Below are 19,580 nucleotides of genomic sequence, written 5' to 3' on the forward strand. Positions count from 1 at the left end.
CATTAAGTAACACGTGACTTTATTAGTCATTATCCAAAATATCTCCATATTTACCTAATGTAATTATTTTTTCCATTTTTATTACGAAATGTTTAATACCTACAGAAGAGTATAGGTAACATAGCCATGAGTTACAAAGTATAATAATGAGATAAATGTTCTCACAACCCAACTTAAAAAATGAAACATTACAGAATTCTCTATTTTTTTAATTTATATTTCATATTTTAGGGATTACATTGAAATTGAGTAGATTTGATATGATAATAATGCTGTGTTGTGATAATGAGACCTGGAATAAGTTATGAGCCTCTATAAACGTCTCTTACCTGTTCTGTAAAAAGGAATGATTATGATACATACCTTATAGGGTTGCTGTGAGCATTGAATCAGATAATGAATATAAAGCACTTAGTATTAGAATATAATAAATGCACAATAAATACTAACTGTATTATTATTCAGTAGATGAGAAATTAGTATAGAAATTCAAGTTGCTTTTAATTGGCATTTTTTCCTAATCATAGTTCTCAATGTTTCTTCATTGTTTCATATTAATTTTACAATTTTGTCAAATCAAACATAATACATCTACATAGTTACAATTTGAGTCACATAAACTTACTCCAAAAGGAATAAAATTAGGCCTGAGAGGATATTTTTCTCTGTATTTACGTATTGCTTGAAATGATAATTTCTTCTATGTTTTTAATACATAAAGGCATTTCTTTGTATTTGGAAGTCTTAAACCCCAAAGATTGAATATCAAAGAATAATTTCAGCCTAAATTCTTCATAATACATATTTAGGATATCCTGTTTTATTTTGTAGCAAATGACTATATATGATTGTTTTTTATGCTAGAAGGCAAAAGTACGAGGTGTTTGCCTATTTTGTTAATCCAAACAAGATGTGTATTGGATAATATCTCATAAAATGTCTTTTCTTTCTTTAAGATCCCCTTGGAAAGGACTTCCAGAACTGACTAATGAGAATGGCCAATACTGTCCTTTCAGCTGTGAAACACAAGCCTGGTCAATTGCTACTGTTCTTGAAACACTCTATGACTTATAGTTGATTCATGGATATATATTAAGTATGCAATCATTTGTATTGTCGAATGCAAGTTCATAATATAATGTAAATGCTTTCTATACACAGGCTCGAGTCATTTTAAAAATCTCGTTCGTATAATATTGATGCTCAATTAGGTAAGACTTTTAAAAAGCATTTTGTTTTTTTTTAATGTACAGATGTAGCTTTTGATTTGAATCAGAAAGAAAAATTATCATTACCAATAGAATGTTTTTTATTTTGAATTCAGGAAGTATTCTTCAAATACCTAGAAATAGAGTTTGAAATCCAGAGTTTGAAAAAGAAAAATTATGTAATCATCTGTTGTACATAAGCAAAAATGAAGTATGAGAGTGTAATAATGAAAGAAATGGAAAAGTATCTTTAAATTATGGTATATATTTTATTCAGTAACAATACATACTGAATAGGCTGTGGTTAATTAATGTTCTCACCTTTTACTATATTGTTCCTAACATCTTCCACACCTCATTCGATATTAAATGGATGTTGAATCATGGAAGTGTCCACCTTAATATATGTTCAAAAATGGAGCACAGATGTTCATAATGTGCTTTTATTTTTTTCACTAATATAGTAATATCTTTTTAATATAATGAATGCCATAATATTTTTGACATAATTTACTTGTGCTAACGATGCATAAGATATTTGGGGAAAAAACACAAGCATTAGGAATTTATTTCCTAAAAACAGTTTTATAATATTAGCTTTGAGTTCCAGTTTCCTACTATGAAATGGTTTATGTTTTCACAATGCAAATTGTTGGACATATTTATGACAATTTTAAAGAAAAAAGCTATATTAATTTTCTAAAAATTATTTTTAGTTCGCATAAAAGTCTTGATAGATCACGGTAGATACTGGTTTCCTATTAACTAAAACCTACATTGACAAATTCAGCATTGAGAACAATTTTAACATAATAAACATATAGATATGAATTCAGTAGTTATCTTGAATTCTATAAAATCATTTTAAAATGTTTTTACATTAACATACCTCAAATCTGAAAAAGTCATAAAAGGAAAAAGTTTTAACGTTTATGAGTTAACATTTTTGAACAGTACTTATTTTCTAGATGGAATTTTTCTACTATTTTTGTCTCAAGGAAACACTTAAATTAGATTATTGTACTTTCAGTTGAAAGAAAATAGTTGCAAAAATCTTTTCATTACTATTTAATATTATTCAGTGGTATATTTATAGTTCCGTATAAATTAACTATAATTATCGTGATATATTTATAGTTAATAAAATAATGGTACATAACACTTTTCTCAGTTAAAGGTCACAAACCAAAACACCTTAACTGTCAATAAGAAATAAAAATAAAGAAGAAAAACAAGTAAACTAAAATTTCTGGGTAGGAAAAATATACAAATGCTTCCGATATCAAATGCCCAGGCTCAAAAACTCATGCAATTTCCTGTAAGATTGCCTGCACACACTTCCTCAGAGCTGACCCTGCTTTAGAAACAGTTTGAACCAGCTTACTTTTCTAGTTTCCCAACCCAAAGCCAATTAAATCCTACAGACTTAAGGACAGTTGTGGTGATAATCTGACTGCTATCTATAAGCACACTGGTTTTCAAGTTTCCCCTCCTTCAGTGCTCATTGTATAAGCGTCTATACCCTGTGGGTTAAAAGGAATGAGCTTCGTTGAGAGAAAGAAGCATTAGTCAGCAAAGGTTTATGTAGTTATGTTGCTGTACTGTAACTTCTACATTAAAGGTAGGAAGAAAAGTAACTGGGAACCAGCAGATGTAATGAAAGCAAGGAGTTAATAGTTCATAGTTAAATGTGATAAATAAATAATAAATAACAAGTTGAGAATTTTTAAAACATAGCCATATTGGGTTATCTATAGTAGGGCAAATACCCACCTCAGTAATTTTTTAGGATATCGCGTTGCACTAGGAAATTAAGCAGTTCTTATTCCTAATAAGGAAAATTAATGAAAGAACATTATTATATCTGCATGGTCTAGTTTAAAGTTTAAGAAGGCATGTTACACATTATTTCATCAAAGGTAGTTAAAATAACAGTTACAGATTTTAGAGGAGTAAATGTCATGTGACTAAAGAGCATTTATTAAACAGAATGCTTCATTCCTGAGTGATGTTGGATGAGGTACCATTATATTACTTTCGACAATGGCTCATGCCTTGGTTCTTCACAATCGAAATCAGCCTTACTCTAACTTGAGAAGTAAGTTTGCCACTTAAACCAGTATGTTGTGATAATTTTATAAGTTTCAAAGATAACTGAGGAAACATGAGACCTGTCTTCATATCTGTGAACATTATAACCTAGCGAATTGTAATCCATTTCTGATATGTCTTCAACTGCTCCATCTAGTGGGCAGATGTCATTTTCATGTCTGTGTGCCAAGAAAATAAAAATGTTTTCTAAAGGACTGTATTTTGCTTTCATTTAATTCTTTACCCATTAACTAATTTGTGGGTGCTGACCACTACATTCATTCAGGGCTTGCTTATTTGGACTGCTTATCTTTTTGCAGGATGTCTGAGGATGGAAACAGGAGGAAGAATTTTAGGCTGTTTGGTAATTGATTTAATTAGCCATGTTGAAATTAGGAGCAAAATAAGCTTTTGATGTATCAATTGATGTTAGCAACTATATACTCTTCTGTTATTTCTTGATACCTTCTACACTACCATGAATTTTTTATTTACTTTTCATCGACTTACTAAAGGCAAATAGTACAGGCCAGAACAGATGTACTGTAGATGGATGCCTCCTTCAGGGGCCAGGAAGATCTTTTCACTGTTAATTATACAACTGAGTAACATACACGTATATTCAGAATAACATCTAATGACCAAAGTTGATTCATTTGGTCTTTGCCTTAATTACTGTTGGTTCATTTTTACTGCAGGTATATATCTTTATCTTCAGATAAAAAGCATTAACCTAAAAATCCAAACCTCTCACCATCAAACAGCCTTTATAAGTGAATTTGTCAAACTTGCCAAACTTACTTATATAGATCCTCAATGTGCCAAAATAATAGATTCGAGTAAGTTGCTTAGTTTTATTTATTTTTTTATTTGTATGAGCCTTGAATTATTAACTAATACTGATACTTTGTCATTTTGGCTACAATTTTTTTTGTAATGTATTTGCCTTGTTATTTTGGTTAGAGGGTTTTGTTTAATTTACAAAAGCTTTTAAATTTTCTTTAATCAAATTTTTTAGTGCTTATCTTTGTGAACTCTTTTGTAAAAATCTCTTCAAAATTTAATCAACCTCATTCAATGATTTAATACACTTTGCTTCTGTGTTCTTCTGGTTTTAGATTTATATTTTTTATAGCAGCATCCAGTATAAGGTGAGACATTATTTTCAAGTTGTTATATTCCAAACTCATGAATTGAATATGATTTATAGTGATTCCTTTTTTTTTTTAAAGATTGGCACCTGAGCTAACAACTGTTGCCAATCTTTTTTTTTTCTTCTGCTTTATCTCCCCAAACCCCCCCGTACATAGTTGTATATCTTAGTTGTGGGTCCTTCTAGTTGTGGCATGTGGGACGCTGCCTCAACGTGACCTGACGAGCAGCACCATGTCTGCGCCCAGGATCCGAACCCTGGGCCGCCATAGCGGAGCGCGCGAACTTAACCACTCGGCCACGGGGCCGGCCCCCTGTGATTCCTTTTTTCAATTATTGAGTTTTTATAGAATAATAGAGTATACTGAGATATGCTACTGAAGTTATCTATGCCTATTCGCTTATTTAACTATTACAATTTTTTGTTTAAATATTTGTTAGAGATTTTTCTCACCACCTTTCACCAATCCCTTTCTAAGAATCTTGTTTTACATACCCACTTATTTGTTCTTCTTAAATATTTTCCATATCCAAAAAGTGTTCTCTTAACATTTTTACTAAACTGGTACTCATGCTGTACTCACCTAAGGACATAGAGTGTCTGTTTATTCAAATTTATTTTAACTTGCTGGAATTTTTCCTAATTTTATGTTTTTGGTTGCTATTATGTATGTGATCCTTTTTGGTTCAACTTAATAACCAATTAATCAGAATAAAAAATTCAAGTTCAACAAATATGTATGAGACCTACCATGTAAATTATGTTGGAAGTATCATACACATTTTATAAGAGAGAACATTGCTAAAGTGTTTCACCCTAAGTCACACAACTGATAAATTACTGCACCAAGACTCAACTCCTTCTCTTCCTACCACAAATTCTCTTTCAAAGATTCTCAAGATTGCAGTTTTGTGTGCTCATCTTCACATTTCTTGCCACCATCCATCCGTAGGTCAAGCTGTGTCTGTTATCAGTTGCCCATCTGATTAGGGAAAGCATTAGACCCTGTTCTGCTGGGGTCTGGATATGCTCCCTTATTATCACCTGGTCAAAATGCTATAGCTGCAGCCATCTGCCTTAGTAAGATAACTGATAGATTCCTGGCTAAATATTCAGACTCAAAGTGCCAGCCATGGGTTAGGTTACCCAACCTGGCTAACATGCAAATGTAATAACGTGCAAATGTAAGTCTCTTATCAAGGTGAAACAGAGAAAAGTCAGGGGCAATAGGGAGCATAATAGTTAAGAGATGGCCACTGTCAAAGTTGATACATGAGAATTTGGTCAAAAGTTAGGGTTCATTCCCAGGCGTGCAGAATACCAAAGGAAACAAGTTTTATCTATGGAAGTTTACTAACAAATGTAGCACTTAATTCTGCAAATGTTTAATGTTAATATATTTATTGTAATTGATATATTTTGAAAGGGCATAACTGAGCACTGTCTTATGACACATTTTCTTATAATCACGACATAAAGGAGAAGTGCTCCAAAAATGATTCATCTTGACTCCTACATCACATTCGATGGATCTCAGTCTTTTCACTTTTACCTGCCTAGGTTCCCCTCCATTTCCCTCTTTCTATTTGCACTTATGTCCTTAGACTAACATGATAATTTCTTAATTGATCACAACTTACTCCACCCCTCATAGAGCTATGAGGGAAGCCTTTCTTGAACACTGATACTATTCCATCACTGCGCAGAGGACATCTGGGATCCTCTGTAATTTGGCCCCAATCTCTTCCCAGCACAATGACTCTTTGGTCTTTCCAAAGCTGATTACTTGCCTCTCTGGGCCTTTGTTTCTTCAACTGTAAAAACAAGGATAATGGTAATACCTACCCTGCAGGGCAATAAGGATTTGTGAAGGTGACCCACAGTATATCAGGATTAAGTTTGACTGTATATAACAGAATCCAAATAACAGTGGTCTAAATGAGATAAAGGTCCAGAGGGGTACAATGCAGAATTCATACGCTGGCTCCATGGGCATCAGGAACCAAGGCTAGCATCTAATGACAATATTCTGTCATTTCCCGGATATAATTTTTTTTAATGTGAGCTCATTGTCTCCTATGTTGTGAGCAGAGATGTACAACAATCTGTTTATCAGTGGTTTCTCCAAATTATTTTTTCTCTTGACTTCCCAAAGCTTGATCTTGGGCAGACAAGAACTCAAAGTTTATATCATCTGAATTAGGTGCAAATTTTATGGTTTGGTTAAAATCAGAACAAATTTTATAATTCATAATTTTATATTTTAAAAATTTGTAATTTAATACATTAAATTTTTAAAAAGTGAAATAGCCATTGAAGTCTTTACTTATAAGCAAGATGGAATTTTGTACAAATTTTTGTTGTTTCTGGTTCGATTGGTTTTAATTCTACTTTGGTCTTTCTCCTCATTTAACAAAGGGAAAAAAATGTATCACAGCAGACAAATAAATAGTGGGGAATAAATGCCTAGAGAGCGATTGCTTAATAGACTTAGACTTCTCTTGTTTCTGAGTGTCCTTAGGAAAGATAAGCTGTTTTTTTTTTTTCTTAAGCAATTTCGAAGCACTAACTCTAAGATCTAGAGTAACTTTTTATTAGAGTTTCACTTAACTTACTAGAATTCAGCTCTGCTTACTCAGAAATAAGCAAATGTGTTGCTCCCCTCAAGGGGTCTTCATTTCTGTGTGTTTCTCATAACGTGATTGTTCCATTGTGCCAAGTATGATTCTAGTATTTAAAAAGATATTTTCCATAAAACATGGTCTCCTAAACCAGTGCTTCCAACCTTTTACCTATTGTGGAACACGTAGGAAAAGATAGTTAAGCAGCATTCTGTGGTAAACAAGAGGAGGATGTTACAGCTGGTGACAACTAGTCAGAGATGGATTGCCAGAAGGCCTAAGAAAAACTGTCTCATCACTCTTGTTACTTTCTCAGCATGGAGTCCCACAGTGGTCGGGAAACTGCCTTCAACACAGAGGCTACTTTACCTTGTGCCCAACCTAGCGAAGAACAAGTCGTTTATAATTAAAGGGGAAAATGATTATGTTGGACTTGTTAAGGGGATGGCTTATCAGTTTTCAGCCTAGAAACCTCTTAAGGAATGAATACTCAAGTATAATTGCTTTCCTAGAGAAAAAAAAGTTGTTTTGAAATACATTGCCCATATATATAAAAGAGTATATAATACATATGCACCTTTGAAGTTCACCTTAAATAATTAAACAACAATGAACCCAACACAGAGTAGAAAACTAAAGCAAATTTCCTGTCCCTATGTTAAACAATACTGAGACCAAACCAAGATAGTAGGTGTGTTTTCCAGGAATTCTTGCTGTAGGAAGATAAGACTGTAGACCAACTAAAACAGCTTGCTCGTCAGTATTTTTCTGATAATCATCTTGCTCAACAAGATTTGCTTCTAAACACTTGCCTCACTTTGTGCACCAATACAAAAATGTTGTGTTATAAACTCTTGACTAATCTCACCCAGCTCCACATTGCAGGGTCTGCCTTAAATATCACCAGCTGAGTCTCAGTACTCCTAAATACGTTTCCCTGACTTACTCCTCTTGAGAAACTACTAAGACTCTGTTAAGATGGTTTTCCCTGCTGCAATGTGTAATGCATGATCAACAGGTTTTTCTGGAGGTATTTGTGGGAGAATTTCAGAATAGAATCTTACCAATATCACTAAAGGGCACTCTGTGCCCCTCCAAATCTGACCCCACTCTGCCACTGAGCTGTCTTCCCTCCTGATTTTATGTTAGTCATTTTCTTACCTAGCTCTATAGTGTTATAGATGTATATCTTAATATATATTTTTTCAGTTTTGCCCATGTTGACCTTTATCTAATTGAAACCCTAGTATTTATAATCTTTTGGTTTTTGGGGGTTTTTTTGAGGAAGATTAGCCCTGAGCTAACATCTGCTGCCAATCCTCCTCTTTTTGCTGAGGAAGAGTGGCCCTGAGCTAACATCCGTGCCCATCTTCCTCCACTTTATATGTAGGACCCCCGCCACAGTAGGGCTTGCCAAGCGGTGCCATGTCTGCACCCGGGATCCAAACCGGCGAACCCCGGGCTGCTGAAGCAGAACATGCGCACTTAACCACCGGGCCAGCCCCACCTGACTTTTGTAACACTTTGTTTTTGAGCTTCATTCTCATTAATGGGTGTAACTTGTGACTCATTTTCTTTCTCCACCATGGTTGATTCCATTGTTTGAATAAACCACAATTTATATATCCATTCAAACAATTCTCTATAAGAAAATAACATGAACTTTAGTCTCTGTTGTTCTTTTGTGTACAATATGTGGCATATAATTATACATAAAGAGACATTTGAAGAGAAAGGAAAATGTGATGGATAATCAAAAGAAAAACAGACAAGGAAAGCAGATGAACAAATGCGCACAGGTAAGGGTTAGCAGATAGGACTTTTAAAATAAGATTATGAACGTTTAAAAATAAAGCAAAAGAGGAAAAATACATTTGAAAAGACGGAGAATTTCCAAAGAGAATTGAAATCTAAAAATCAAAAGGACATTTTAGAACTGAAAAAATATGAAATCTGAAATTAACTTATTAACAGTTTTTATAGTATGGAGATTCCTCAAAAAATTAAAAATAGAACTACCATGTGACCCAGCTATTCCACTTCTGGCTAGTCATCCAAAGAACACAAAAACACAAATTCAGATAGATATATGCATCCCTATGTTCATTGCAGCATTATTCACAATAGCCAAGACCTGGAAACAACATAAGTGCCCTTCTAAAGATGAATGGATAAAGATGTGGTATATATATATATACCATGGAATACTACTCAGGCATAAAAAAGATGAAATCTTGCCATTTGTGACAACATGGATGGATCTTGAGAATATTATGCTAAGTGAAATAAGTCAGACAGAGAAAGACAAATACTATATGATTTCATTCATATGTGGAAGATAAACAAGCAAAAACATAGATACAGAGAACAGATTAGTGGTTACCAGAGGGGAAGGGGGTGGAAGGAGGGTGAAAGAGGTAAAGGGGGACATTTATGGTGATGAATAGCAACTAGAATTTTGGTGGTGAACAGAATGCAGTCTATATTGAAGTTGAAAAGTATGATGTACACTTCAAATTTATATAATGTTATAAATCAATACTACCTCAGTAAAAAAACTTTTTTTAAAAACAACTTATTGTCTGGTTTTAACAGCAGACTGGACAGAGCAAAAACAGAATTAGTGAACTCAATCAATAAAAAATATGCAAACTAAAACACAGAGAGAAAAATCCTGGAAAGAACAGAACACAGCGTGGGAGACATGTGGGACAGGGTCAAGCAGTCTAATGCTATTTGACACATAATTCGAGTCATCGAATAGAAGAAAGAGATAATGTGGCAGAAGGAATATTTGAAGAGATAATGACTGAGAATTTTTCGAAACTGTTGAAAACAATCAGTTCCCATATTAAAGCATCTCAGTGAATGCCAAATAGGATAAAAAGAAAACCACAGCTAGGCACATCCTAGTCAAACTTCTGAAAACAAAAGAAAAATAGAAAATCTTAACACATCCGCATAAAAAAAGAAAAATTAGCTACAAAAGTGTAATAATAAGACTTATGACTAATTTGCAACACAAACAATGGAAGCCATGAGCAATAAAATCTTTGAGACTGGTTCTGGATCTTGGGAGGACGACATCTTTTGTGCTCTCTTTAGAGCCACCTCTTGCATCCATGGTTAAGTCACAAAAAAAAAAGCTCATTGGTTTTGATTTTGAGTCACTTAATAGGTATACCTTTGGTTGAAAAATATATATATGATAATAATAACTTTTAAAAAGGAGTTCAATATTGCCAAGAATATTTACTATTTGGGCTGAGACCTGAAAATAAGATATTTGAAGGATTTTTTTTCAAAGAGCTCTGTGATCAGAAGTTAGCCTAATTGGAAGGTGATATTCGGAGACTGATAGGCCTGAGATGTCGCCTTCAGGCGCCTACCTCATCCATCCCTCTGTCCACCCCTGCCAGGCCTCTTTTCACTCCAGTTCCTACTTTGGGCCTCCTGGCACCATCGGGGCCTCTCAAGAGATTCAGGGGCTCTCAAAAGCAACTACCCACAAATATAAATATATACAAATATTTATAAATAAATACAAACATAAAAGCATATAAATAAATACATATATATGTATCTATCTATCGAGAGAGAGAGAAGAAAATAATTTGACTTGTGGAGTAAAATATAAATAATAGTTGAATCTGGGTGAAGGGTATATGAGTAATCTTTTTTCTGTTCTTATTCCTGAAACTTTTCTGCAAATTTGAAATTATTTCCAAATAAATAAAAATAGGATGATTTTTGTATACTAATTACAAATTCAAACCCTGCATATCATGACCACTTAGCAAACTGAAAGCCTCATGCAATACAACATGTATGTACTTTAACTTTTTCTTAAAAATTATTCTACAGTCTACTTCCTTTTTCACTATTTAAATGAGCCTTCCCTGGTCCTGTAGACCAGATCTCCTTATTTATACTCTCTCATGGGACTCTGAAATTTCTTTGCAGCAGTTGCATGGTTATGATTTTATATTAGTCATTATTTGATTAAAATATCTCCCAGCTAGATTGAAAATTCTACCTGAGAACAACGCGGAGCATAGTGCCCAGAACATGGTGATGGGGTTCAGGATACACACCACAAAATATGGCTCCTTGACATGTGAATCTTTTAAGCTGCAGGAGTTTGAGAAACGGGCTGAAGCAGGAAGTCACCCTCCGGTGAGAGGTGCCCTCCCTACACTCAGAGGAAGGGAGTGTCCTTATCCCCAAGACGGAGGGACACCGAGAAGACTCCAAAAAAAACAGGCCTACTAAATCTCCCCAGTTTACCACAATCAGCTTCTATCTGTCTTCTATCATATCTTTCGACAACTTTCCACTCTTCATCAAACCTACCATAAAAACACTCAGGCTTACCTGTTTCTTTGGGTCTTCATTTCATTATGAAGCTTCCCATGTCACGTAAAACTTACATCAAATAAGTTTGTATGCTTTTCTCCTGTTAATCTGCCTCTGTCTGCTTAATTTTCAGACCCAGCCAGAGATTCTAAGAGAGTCAAGGAAAACTTTTTCCTCCTCTACAGTTTCTGGAGCCCAAGAGCCACCCTCAGCTGAAGACATCTTGCTGATCCAGAAGCCACAGTTACAAGATCCTGGACCTCTGACAAGAGCCAGCGGAAGGTACGAATTCTGACCATGTCAGTCTTAGATCTCTGTCTGTGGGGACTGGTCAAGAGGAGACAGTAAGACTCTTTTCCTTTCCAAATTCAGATTAGGAAGGTAAAAGCATTTGTAAAAATTAGTTCTTTGGATTGTGACTCTGGTTAAAACTTGATTTGGGGGTACCCATTGGTTATTGATCCTTTCGTTCCCAGGGACAGCCATTGCCTTCCTGTCTGTCTCTTGTTTTATGTCCTGAGAACTTGGCTTTCTACCTGCCGGGATGCACGACTTGTTGGTTATTGCTTGTGCAGGAGGCCAACTATCAGGTTGGGGGCCTCAAGAAGATGGCTGGACACAAATGTGGGTTCCACCAATTTGCAGCTAATGTCCTACCAACCATTGCCTGCTTTCGGTGGGGAGGTGTCTAAGTCTTTGTTTCTTTTGGCTATCTTTGAGGAACTGCCTGAGACTGAAAAGGAAAAAGGCTAATTGGAAACAGACTGGATGTTTTTGGCCACTTGGATGAGCTTTGCAGACATCTAGAGAGCTCTAAATACCTCCTCTATGACTTACTTGCCTAAAATTTGGTCCACAGCGTCCATAAGATTACATATCAGAGCCAGGAAGGGTCTTGAAGGTCTCCTCTACAAACACTGGTAAACAGGTAACCTTAATTTGTCCCATTTGCCAGAAACACAATTCTGATAAAAATATAAAGTGGAGGGGCCAGTCCCGTGGCCTGGTGGTTAAGCTCAGTGTTCTCTGCTTCAGCAGCCTGGGTTCACAGATTCGGATCCCAGGCCCAGACCTATACCACTCAGCAGCCATGCTGTGGCAGCAACCCACATACAAAATGGAGGAAGACTGGCACAGATTTTAGCTCAGGGCTAATCTTCCTCAAGCAAAACAAAAAACAGGAAGATTGGCAACAGATGTTAGCTTAGGGTGAATTTTCCTCAGCAAAAAATATATATATATATAAAGTGGTGAACAGAGCTAACTATTTTATATAAATCAGTGAGCTTGTATTACTATGTTTTACTGACTTATGGCTAAAATTTTAAAATGAAACCATAGGATCTCTACTTAGATCTGTCTGTATGTTTGCCTATATATATGTATGTTATAGGTGTGTCTGTATGTTTATGTATGTCTATATATATGTATGTTATAGGTGTGATATTTTTCACCTCCAGATGGTATTACCAAAGTAATTTATAAAATCCCTCAAAGAAGTTCTAATTAAATTGGCATAGAGATAAATGAGCACTTATATACATTAAGTATTCCTAAAACTCTCAGAAATACAGAAACTAATTCATTTTTTTAAGTTTACATGATCTGGAATAATCTTTAGTAAATAAAGCTAGCTTTAAAATTGTTGCTAAAATAAAAGCAAGCATGTCTTCAAAGTTGTCAGCATTACACATAATACAGACATAAAATGTTTTTTCTACCAGGTTTACTAGTCAAACAAGCTTATATTATTTCTACTAGATCTTTAAGGTCATAAAACCAATAAATCCTAAGAACAAAACATACAAGAAAAATGAATTGCTTGAAGCATATCAAGACAGTAGTAACAAAAAGAAAAGAATGGGGGGAGAACCATATGTTTAACTTTTAGATTCTTTGTTTCTGTGATTTTGTTTTTTCTATTAGCCTGATTTGTCAACAGGCTAATGTTGACTTCTAAAAATATGTCAGGGGCCGGCCCAGTGGCACAGCGGTTAAGTTTGCACGTTCCGCTTCGGCAGCCCGGGGTTTGCCGTTGGGATCCCGGGTGCACACATTACACTGCTTGTCAAGCCATGCTGTGTTGGCATCCCACACATAAAGTAGAGGAAGATGGGCACGGATGTTAGCTCAGGGCCAGTCTTCCACAGCAAAAAGAGGAGGATTGGCAGCAGATGTTAGCTCAGGGCAATCTTCCTCAAAAAAATGAATAAATAAATAAAAATACGTCAAATTCCTCTGGGGATATGTTATAAAACAGGAAAAATGTCAGGGTGTTGGTTGCTTTCCTGTTTATCAGTGGTTGAGTTCTCAATCAATTTCACTGCTACTTCTTAATTATAGAACACATTCAAATGATTTGCATCTTCTTTTAACTGGGTTGTTTCTAAACAAAACAGGAAAAACAAGACAGTTTTAATTTTTTTCTTTGTGGAAATCTGACGCTTAGAGATCCTGACTTATGGATTTTCACAAACCTAGAAAACTAATCTGTATTATTCCTGAAATATTAAGATTGATAACCTCTCAGTCGTTCCCCTTATTAAAGCATTCTTCTTTAGATATGCTTTACAAAGTCTTCAAATTAGCACCAATTTCTTTTTTAGCCAATTAATAATAGAATATTAGTCTATGTGCTAGTAGTTATTCCTACTTATATACATTGTTTTCTAAAATGGATATTCTGCTCAACTAAAATACATTTCCAAACAGCAAATTTTATTTTCTCCTTGGCTTCCATTATAAAATTGGAAAATTGTTTATTTGGAACGTTAAATACACGATCAGGCTGAAGGTTTGTAGGAAGAAATAATTATAGTGTACTGACCAGTTGACAATTTCTTTAGTCTAGGACCTTGCGCTTCCATTTCAATATTGGAGATTTCGCCTTTCCCTGGGTGGTGTGGCGTTCCTCAGAGCTCTGGTAGCGAATTCCTTCCCCTTCTCCTTTCTGCACGGATTGCTGTTAATAAAACTAGGCATTTCCTGCTTCACCCATAGATGGCGCCATCTACTACATAGAAACCCATTAGAAAATTTAAAGTTGGAGGTTTCTGAGATATATGAAATAAATGTGCTACTTTATGAATTTTGTGACTGATGTCCTTCATTGTTTAAAATATATCTTTATTCTGGCTCTGAAAATTAAACACATTTTTGTATTTACTGAAATAAATGCAGTTAGTGTATGCTTTATTGGTTTTTGTTTTTAATTTTTTGTTTCTTATGTATGGCCTATATTTCATAAAATCTTTTGAGAATGATTAAGGGTGTTTTGAGGTTTCCCTACTAGAAGAAGGTGCTGTGAGTAAATGGTCTTTCTTGTTCACCCCTGTATATTCCAGCCTTGCATGCAGCATATGCTCAATAAATTAATGACCAAATTTTGTTTTCTCATTACTGACAACTGGGGAGCACAGAGACCACGAAATATCCACAAGTGAATTGAAATTTGACTTTACAGCTAAACAAGTATTTTATTCCATCTCCCAGGACCTACAACTCACAATCTGATATTTATACAAAGCTGGTAACCTTTCTAACTCACTTTGAACTTTTGGGAGTTCTTTATTGAAGAGGTGAACCAGAAATTGGGATTTGGAAAATAGCGGGATTTGGAAAGGCCTAAACAGGCTAATATAACGAGTAGAGGGATGGAAGGGAGAATGAGTGTGGTGTGTCTGTGGAATGTGAGCAGCACAATTTGTGTTGGGATACATTATGATGAGATTGGATACAAGATACAGGCCTTGAAAGGCAAACTAGGGGTTAGGGTTTTCACCAGTTAGGATCCCGGGCGCGGACATGACACTGGTCGTCAAGCCATGCTGAGGCAGCGTCCCACATAGCACAACCAGAAGGACCTACAACTAGAATATACAACTATGTACTGGGGGGCTCCGGGGAGAAGAAGAAGAAAAAAAAAAAGAAGAAGAAGATTGGCAACAGATGTTACTTCAGGTGCCAATCTTTAAAAAAAAAATAGTCATTGTTTCTAGAATGTCACAAAAAGCCATCTTTGAAAACTTAGGTACAATAAGCCTTTTTTGGGGGGGCGGGGAGGGCTAGATTCTTAAACTTACGATTAATTCAAGAAAGAAGTCCCTCCGAGAGCCATTCTTCAAGCCTGCTGAATATCCAGGAATATCGTACTCGCTTCTGGAAAGCGCGGATCGCTGCTTCTGAGGGCAGCTTTGGCGGCTCAGCAAGTTCGGGCAAGCGCCACCAGAGGGCAGCGTGTGCTCACCTCGCTTCTCTCCAAGTGGAGGAACAAGCACTTTCAGCCTAAATCGGGCCTTTGACAGCCCAAATCAGGGCATGGATGTTTGCTTTAAAGTTTTATAATAAATCTATCTTTATAGTAATTTTAACCCTAATATAAATTACACTATAAGATATGGACTTTTTTTCTCTCATAAATGAAACTTTGCTTTCGTTTTGGATCAATGTTGACCATAATTATTTCTGCTCTGCTTTGTAACCCTCTGCATAAGCCTTTCCAAATATTCCCAAACTTCCCAGTAGCCTTATGGGCTGGTGATATTTCCCTCTGAGATGAGATAACCGATTCTAAAAGAAATGAGATGACTTTTTAACAAATCACTCAGTAAGAGAGAGTACCAATTATGAAAGTCAGCTTTGAAAGTACAGATTCTTCATGTTTCCATTCAGGATGTCATGCTAATTTTTCCAAATCGTCATCAGTCTCTTCATCAGTAAGTTCATTCATGGATCTTTATGGAAAAGAAATCCCTTATTGTGGTAATCATTTCTCAATCTACACATGTAACAAATCATCACGTGGCCCACCTTAAACTTACACAATGTTACATGTCAATTATATTTGGATAAAGCTGGGAAAAAAAATGAAAAGAAAACAAGGACAAAAACCCAAAATTAAATACATATTTTATTTACAAAATTAAATACATATCAACAATAGATAAGGTTGAAGTTTTAATTCATAAATCTCTTTGGATAACAATGCTTACCTACTATGAAGAGGTGAGGTGTTTCTGTGTAGCCCATTTGAGTCAGGAAGATGAAATTTCCACTGCCTTCAAATATTTTCCTATAGTAGGGGTGGGTAGGAAATTGAGTAAACAGACATGGGAGGTATTTCCTCATCGCAAAATACTTGAAGTTGGAGAGGCTGAAAGCCAAGCTCTGTGTTCTCAAATTCTATAAAATGTCTAAGCATCTGACAACCCTTATCAGTTTAACCTTTTCCCTTTAGTTAACAAAGTCAATCATTTCATATTTGTTCACAACTAATTTTGGAAGAGAGCCTTTCCCACTCAACTCAGAGACTTTCAGGGCACATGTGTCTAGACAATTTTTTAAAAACATGAGATCTAACCGTACTTAAAATATGGCAGTTTACTATTAGGAAGAGAGATCCATAACCTTGATCCTCTTTTTCCTGGAAGAATTCTGGCATTCTAAACAAGTTGTAAAGAGAGAATCAAGTGGCCATCAATTTCTTTTTGGTGTTTGGAGAAAAGAAAAAGATCCTGGATATGTTTGAAGGGCTTTTTGTTTTTTTTCTCCTCAAAATGATGACAAATTGCTCTTGAGTGTCCTTTCTAGTCAAAGTTAGTGTTTTTGAATAATACATGTGAAGAAACTTCACATCCAGCATTATCTTCATATTCATGACACAGATTTATATGTAAAAGAAAACAGTTGTAAATAGGGCTTATCATACAGATGATTCCCCCCTCGTTTCTCCTTAATTGGGGAGCTCAGTTCATTATGATTCAAAACCCAGAGTGTGGAAAAAAGAGAAGCTTTAGCAGTTAAGTCGATCTATATATGAAAGATGACGCGAGTAGAGCCATACTCAAATGGAGCCGGAGCAGCCATTTCAGAGGAATTGCCTTGCACATCTTGTTTTCTTCATCTTCCAAACTGGACCAAACCGCCAACATTCCAGAAAGTCCATAAAGACAGGAATATCCTGTTTGTAAGGACTGATAAAACTGGATTTTGCTAATAACCGAGTCACTGACCAGTCAACATAGTACAAGTCTGGTCTTTTGCCTGATGACTGAAGCTTAAGCCAATCTATGAGGTACAAACCCAGCCTCACCTCTTCAGAACAATGAACTCTTCCTTAAGACAGCTCACCTCATCTTCCTCCCTTTTTCCCACAAAAACCCTAAGCCCCTCTCCTGTAAGTGGAGTACATTTGAGTTTCTACTCAAATCTGTCTCCCAAATTGCAATTCTTGACCCAAATAAACTTTTTTTGCTTCTCTTGTAGTTTATGCCTCTCATTTGTTGACCTATACAATAAAGAGTTGGAGAAAATTTGGAAAGGAAAGAGAACTGTTGGAGAGTCAGATGCCAAGGGGGATCTAGCTGAGTCCAATCCCCACCCTGCCCCGTCTATCACCTGCTTACGTGAATATTTCCGTCCTCTCTTAACTCTCTGCCTCTTGTTCTGAAGGATGACCCTTCAGATCAAGTGCACAGCAATATTTTTCTGAAGTAAAATGAAATTCACAGGTAATGGTCAAACTTCTGTTTAGCCTTTAGCAAGAGATGCTACAAAAAATGCTGACAATTCAGTTTAACTCCCTGTGAAATACCTCTCACGCTCTCCAGTGGAGATGTTGACGTTCCAAAGAGCAATCAACTAAGGAAAGAAGAGACTCAGGGGCATGTTCATGATTGAAAAATAATTCAGAAAGTACGAAATTTGGCATCAAGAAATTGAGAACTGAGAGTTCAAATGGAGGAAAGATGGTAATCATCTACCCAGTTCACCAGAAGCTGGAAGAAAAAGTAAATCCTGAAAAATTGTAACTAGGATATAGTTCAAGAAGCAGACAGAACATTCCGGTTTCGCCCTTCCTTCACTCATAGACCAGTGCTACCCAGACTGCTTCACAGGCCAGTGTACGGAGATGATATGCGTGTTACAGGTCTGCAATTAGAGAAATACAGACATTGAGAGTAAGCATTTAGAAAATTTTATAGCAGTCTGACATTGTCTGATTTTTATTTCATTTTCTAGTAGTTCCTTTTTATTGTATTTTACCAAAGTATCAGTCTAGAATGATTTGGGGGGAAAAGGATTGTTCCTTCACTGGAATAATTTGAGAAGCTCTGCCCCAGTCTCCAATGAAAGGAGGTTCAAAAGTGTCAGGGCTTACCTGACGCGATGGTGGGAGAGGTCCAACAGCTACTGCCTCCGTGGTCTGAGGAGCTTCGTAGGAACAAACTCTTCCTAAAGGTTGAGGAAAGAGCTTAATGAACTTGATGCAGTAAAAAAGACTTTGGCAGGGGAGGGGAACAGCATTTTGAGAACATTTCAGGGGTTGGCAGTCAACTCTATTTCCATTTTTCTCCATGGATATGTAGCTCTGAGTCCTGGAGAGAAAAAAGGCTGCAAAAAATGCAGAAAGATTTTTCCCTGAATGTTGTGAGGCATCAAGGAACAAACAAGACTAGCTAGAGACTTCCTCTAACAGCAGATGAAACAAGAGGGCAGAGGCATTGCGTTTCCCACCGCAGACTCAGTTTGCTCAGTTTACTCATGGTGACTGCCCAATTTGAATACGAGGTTGAGGGGCTGGAGCTTCTGGATTCTGTTTCTAGTTGCCAAGGTGGCGGCAGCATTGGAAGAGGATGTAAAGTTTGGTAGAGCAAGGGCAGCCATCATGGGGAGGCTAATGTGCAACTGAGCTCATGAGCTGTGATGGGAAGGAGATCACATAACGGAGCCGTTGCAGCAACCAGAGAAGTGAACTTGTTTATAAGAAGTGAATCCCAATAAAACCAAAGGGGTATGTGTGTGTGCACATGAGATTTGTAGGTGTCTGCAGAACTCGCATTAGGAGTGAGTGCAAAACCCCTAGAAATTTGAGCTATAATGTTAATACATGGAATGGGTAGAGGAAGAGGACCCCCATAAAGAAGACTGAGAAGGAGTGAAGAAATTATCAGAGAAATAAGCGAAAAGCCCCGAGAGTGGTGTTATGGAAACCAGGAGAGTATCAATAAGTAACACTGTAAAATATACGAAGAGATCAAGTGTGATGATTATCTACTGAATGTAGCAAAATTGATATCACCAGTGACTTGCTGAGAAGAATTTTGATAGTGTGATTGGTTGAAAGCCCTTTTATATGGATGAGTGTTAAAT

At 36.1% G+C, this 19,580-nt stretch overlaps 1 protein-coding gene across 7 annotated transcripts in view; it reads left to right on the plus strand.

The window, feature by feature from the left end:
• The window catches only part of AGL (amylo-alpha-1,6-glucosidase and 4-alpha-glucanotransferase), an 89,970-nt gene extending 86,456 nt beyond the window's left edge, over positions 1 to 3,514 (plus strand). For all 7 annotated transcript variants that reach the window (XM_070486903.1, XM_070486905.1, XM_070486902.1 and 4 more), the window contains one exon: positions 957 to 3,514. In XM_070486903.1, coding sequence (XP_070343004.1) covers positions 957 to 1,074 — 118 coding nt within the window. In that variant the 3' untranslated portion in view covers positions 1,075 to 3,514. The remainder of the gene's footprint in view (positions 1 to 956) is intronic.
• The last annotated feature ends 16,066 nt before the right edge of the window (positions 3,515 to 19,580 follow it).

Source organism: Equus asinus, chromosome 16 (genome assembly GCF_041296235.1).
Source record: "Equus asinus isolate D_3611 breed Donkey chromosome 16, EquAss-T2T_v2, whole genome shotgun sequence".
Lineage (NCBI taxonomy): Eukaryota > Metazoa > Chordata > Mammalia > Perissodactyla > Equidae > Equus > Equus asinus.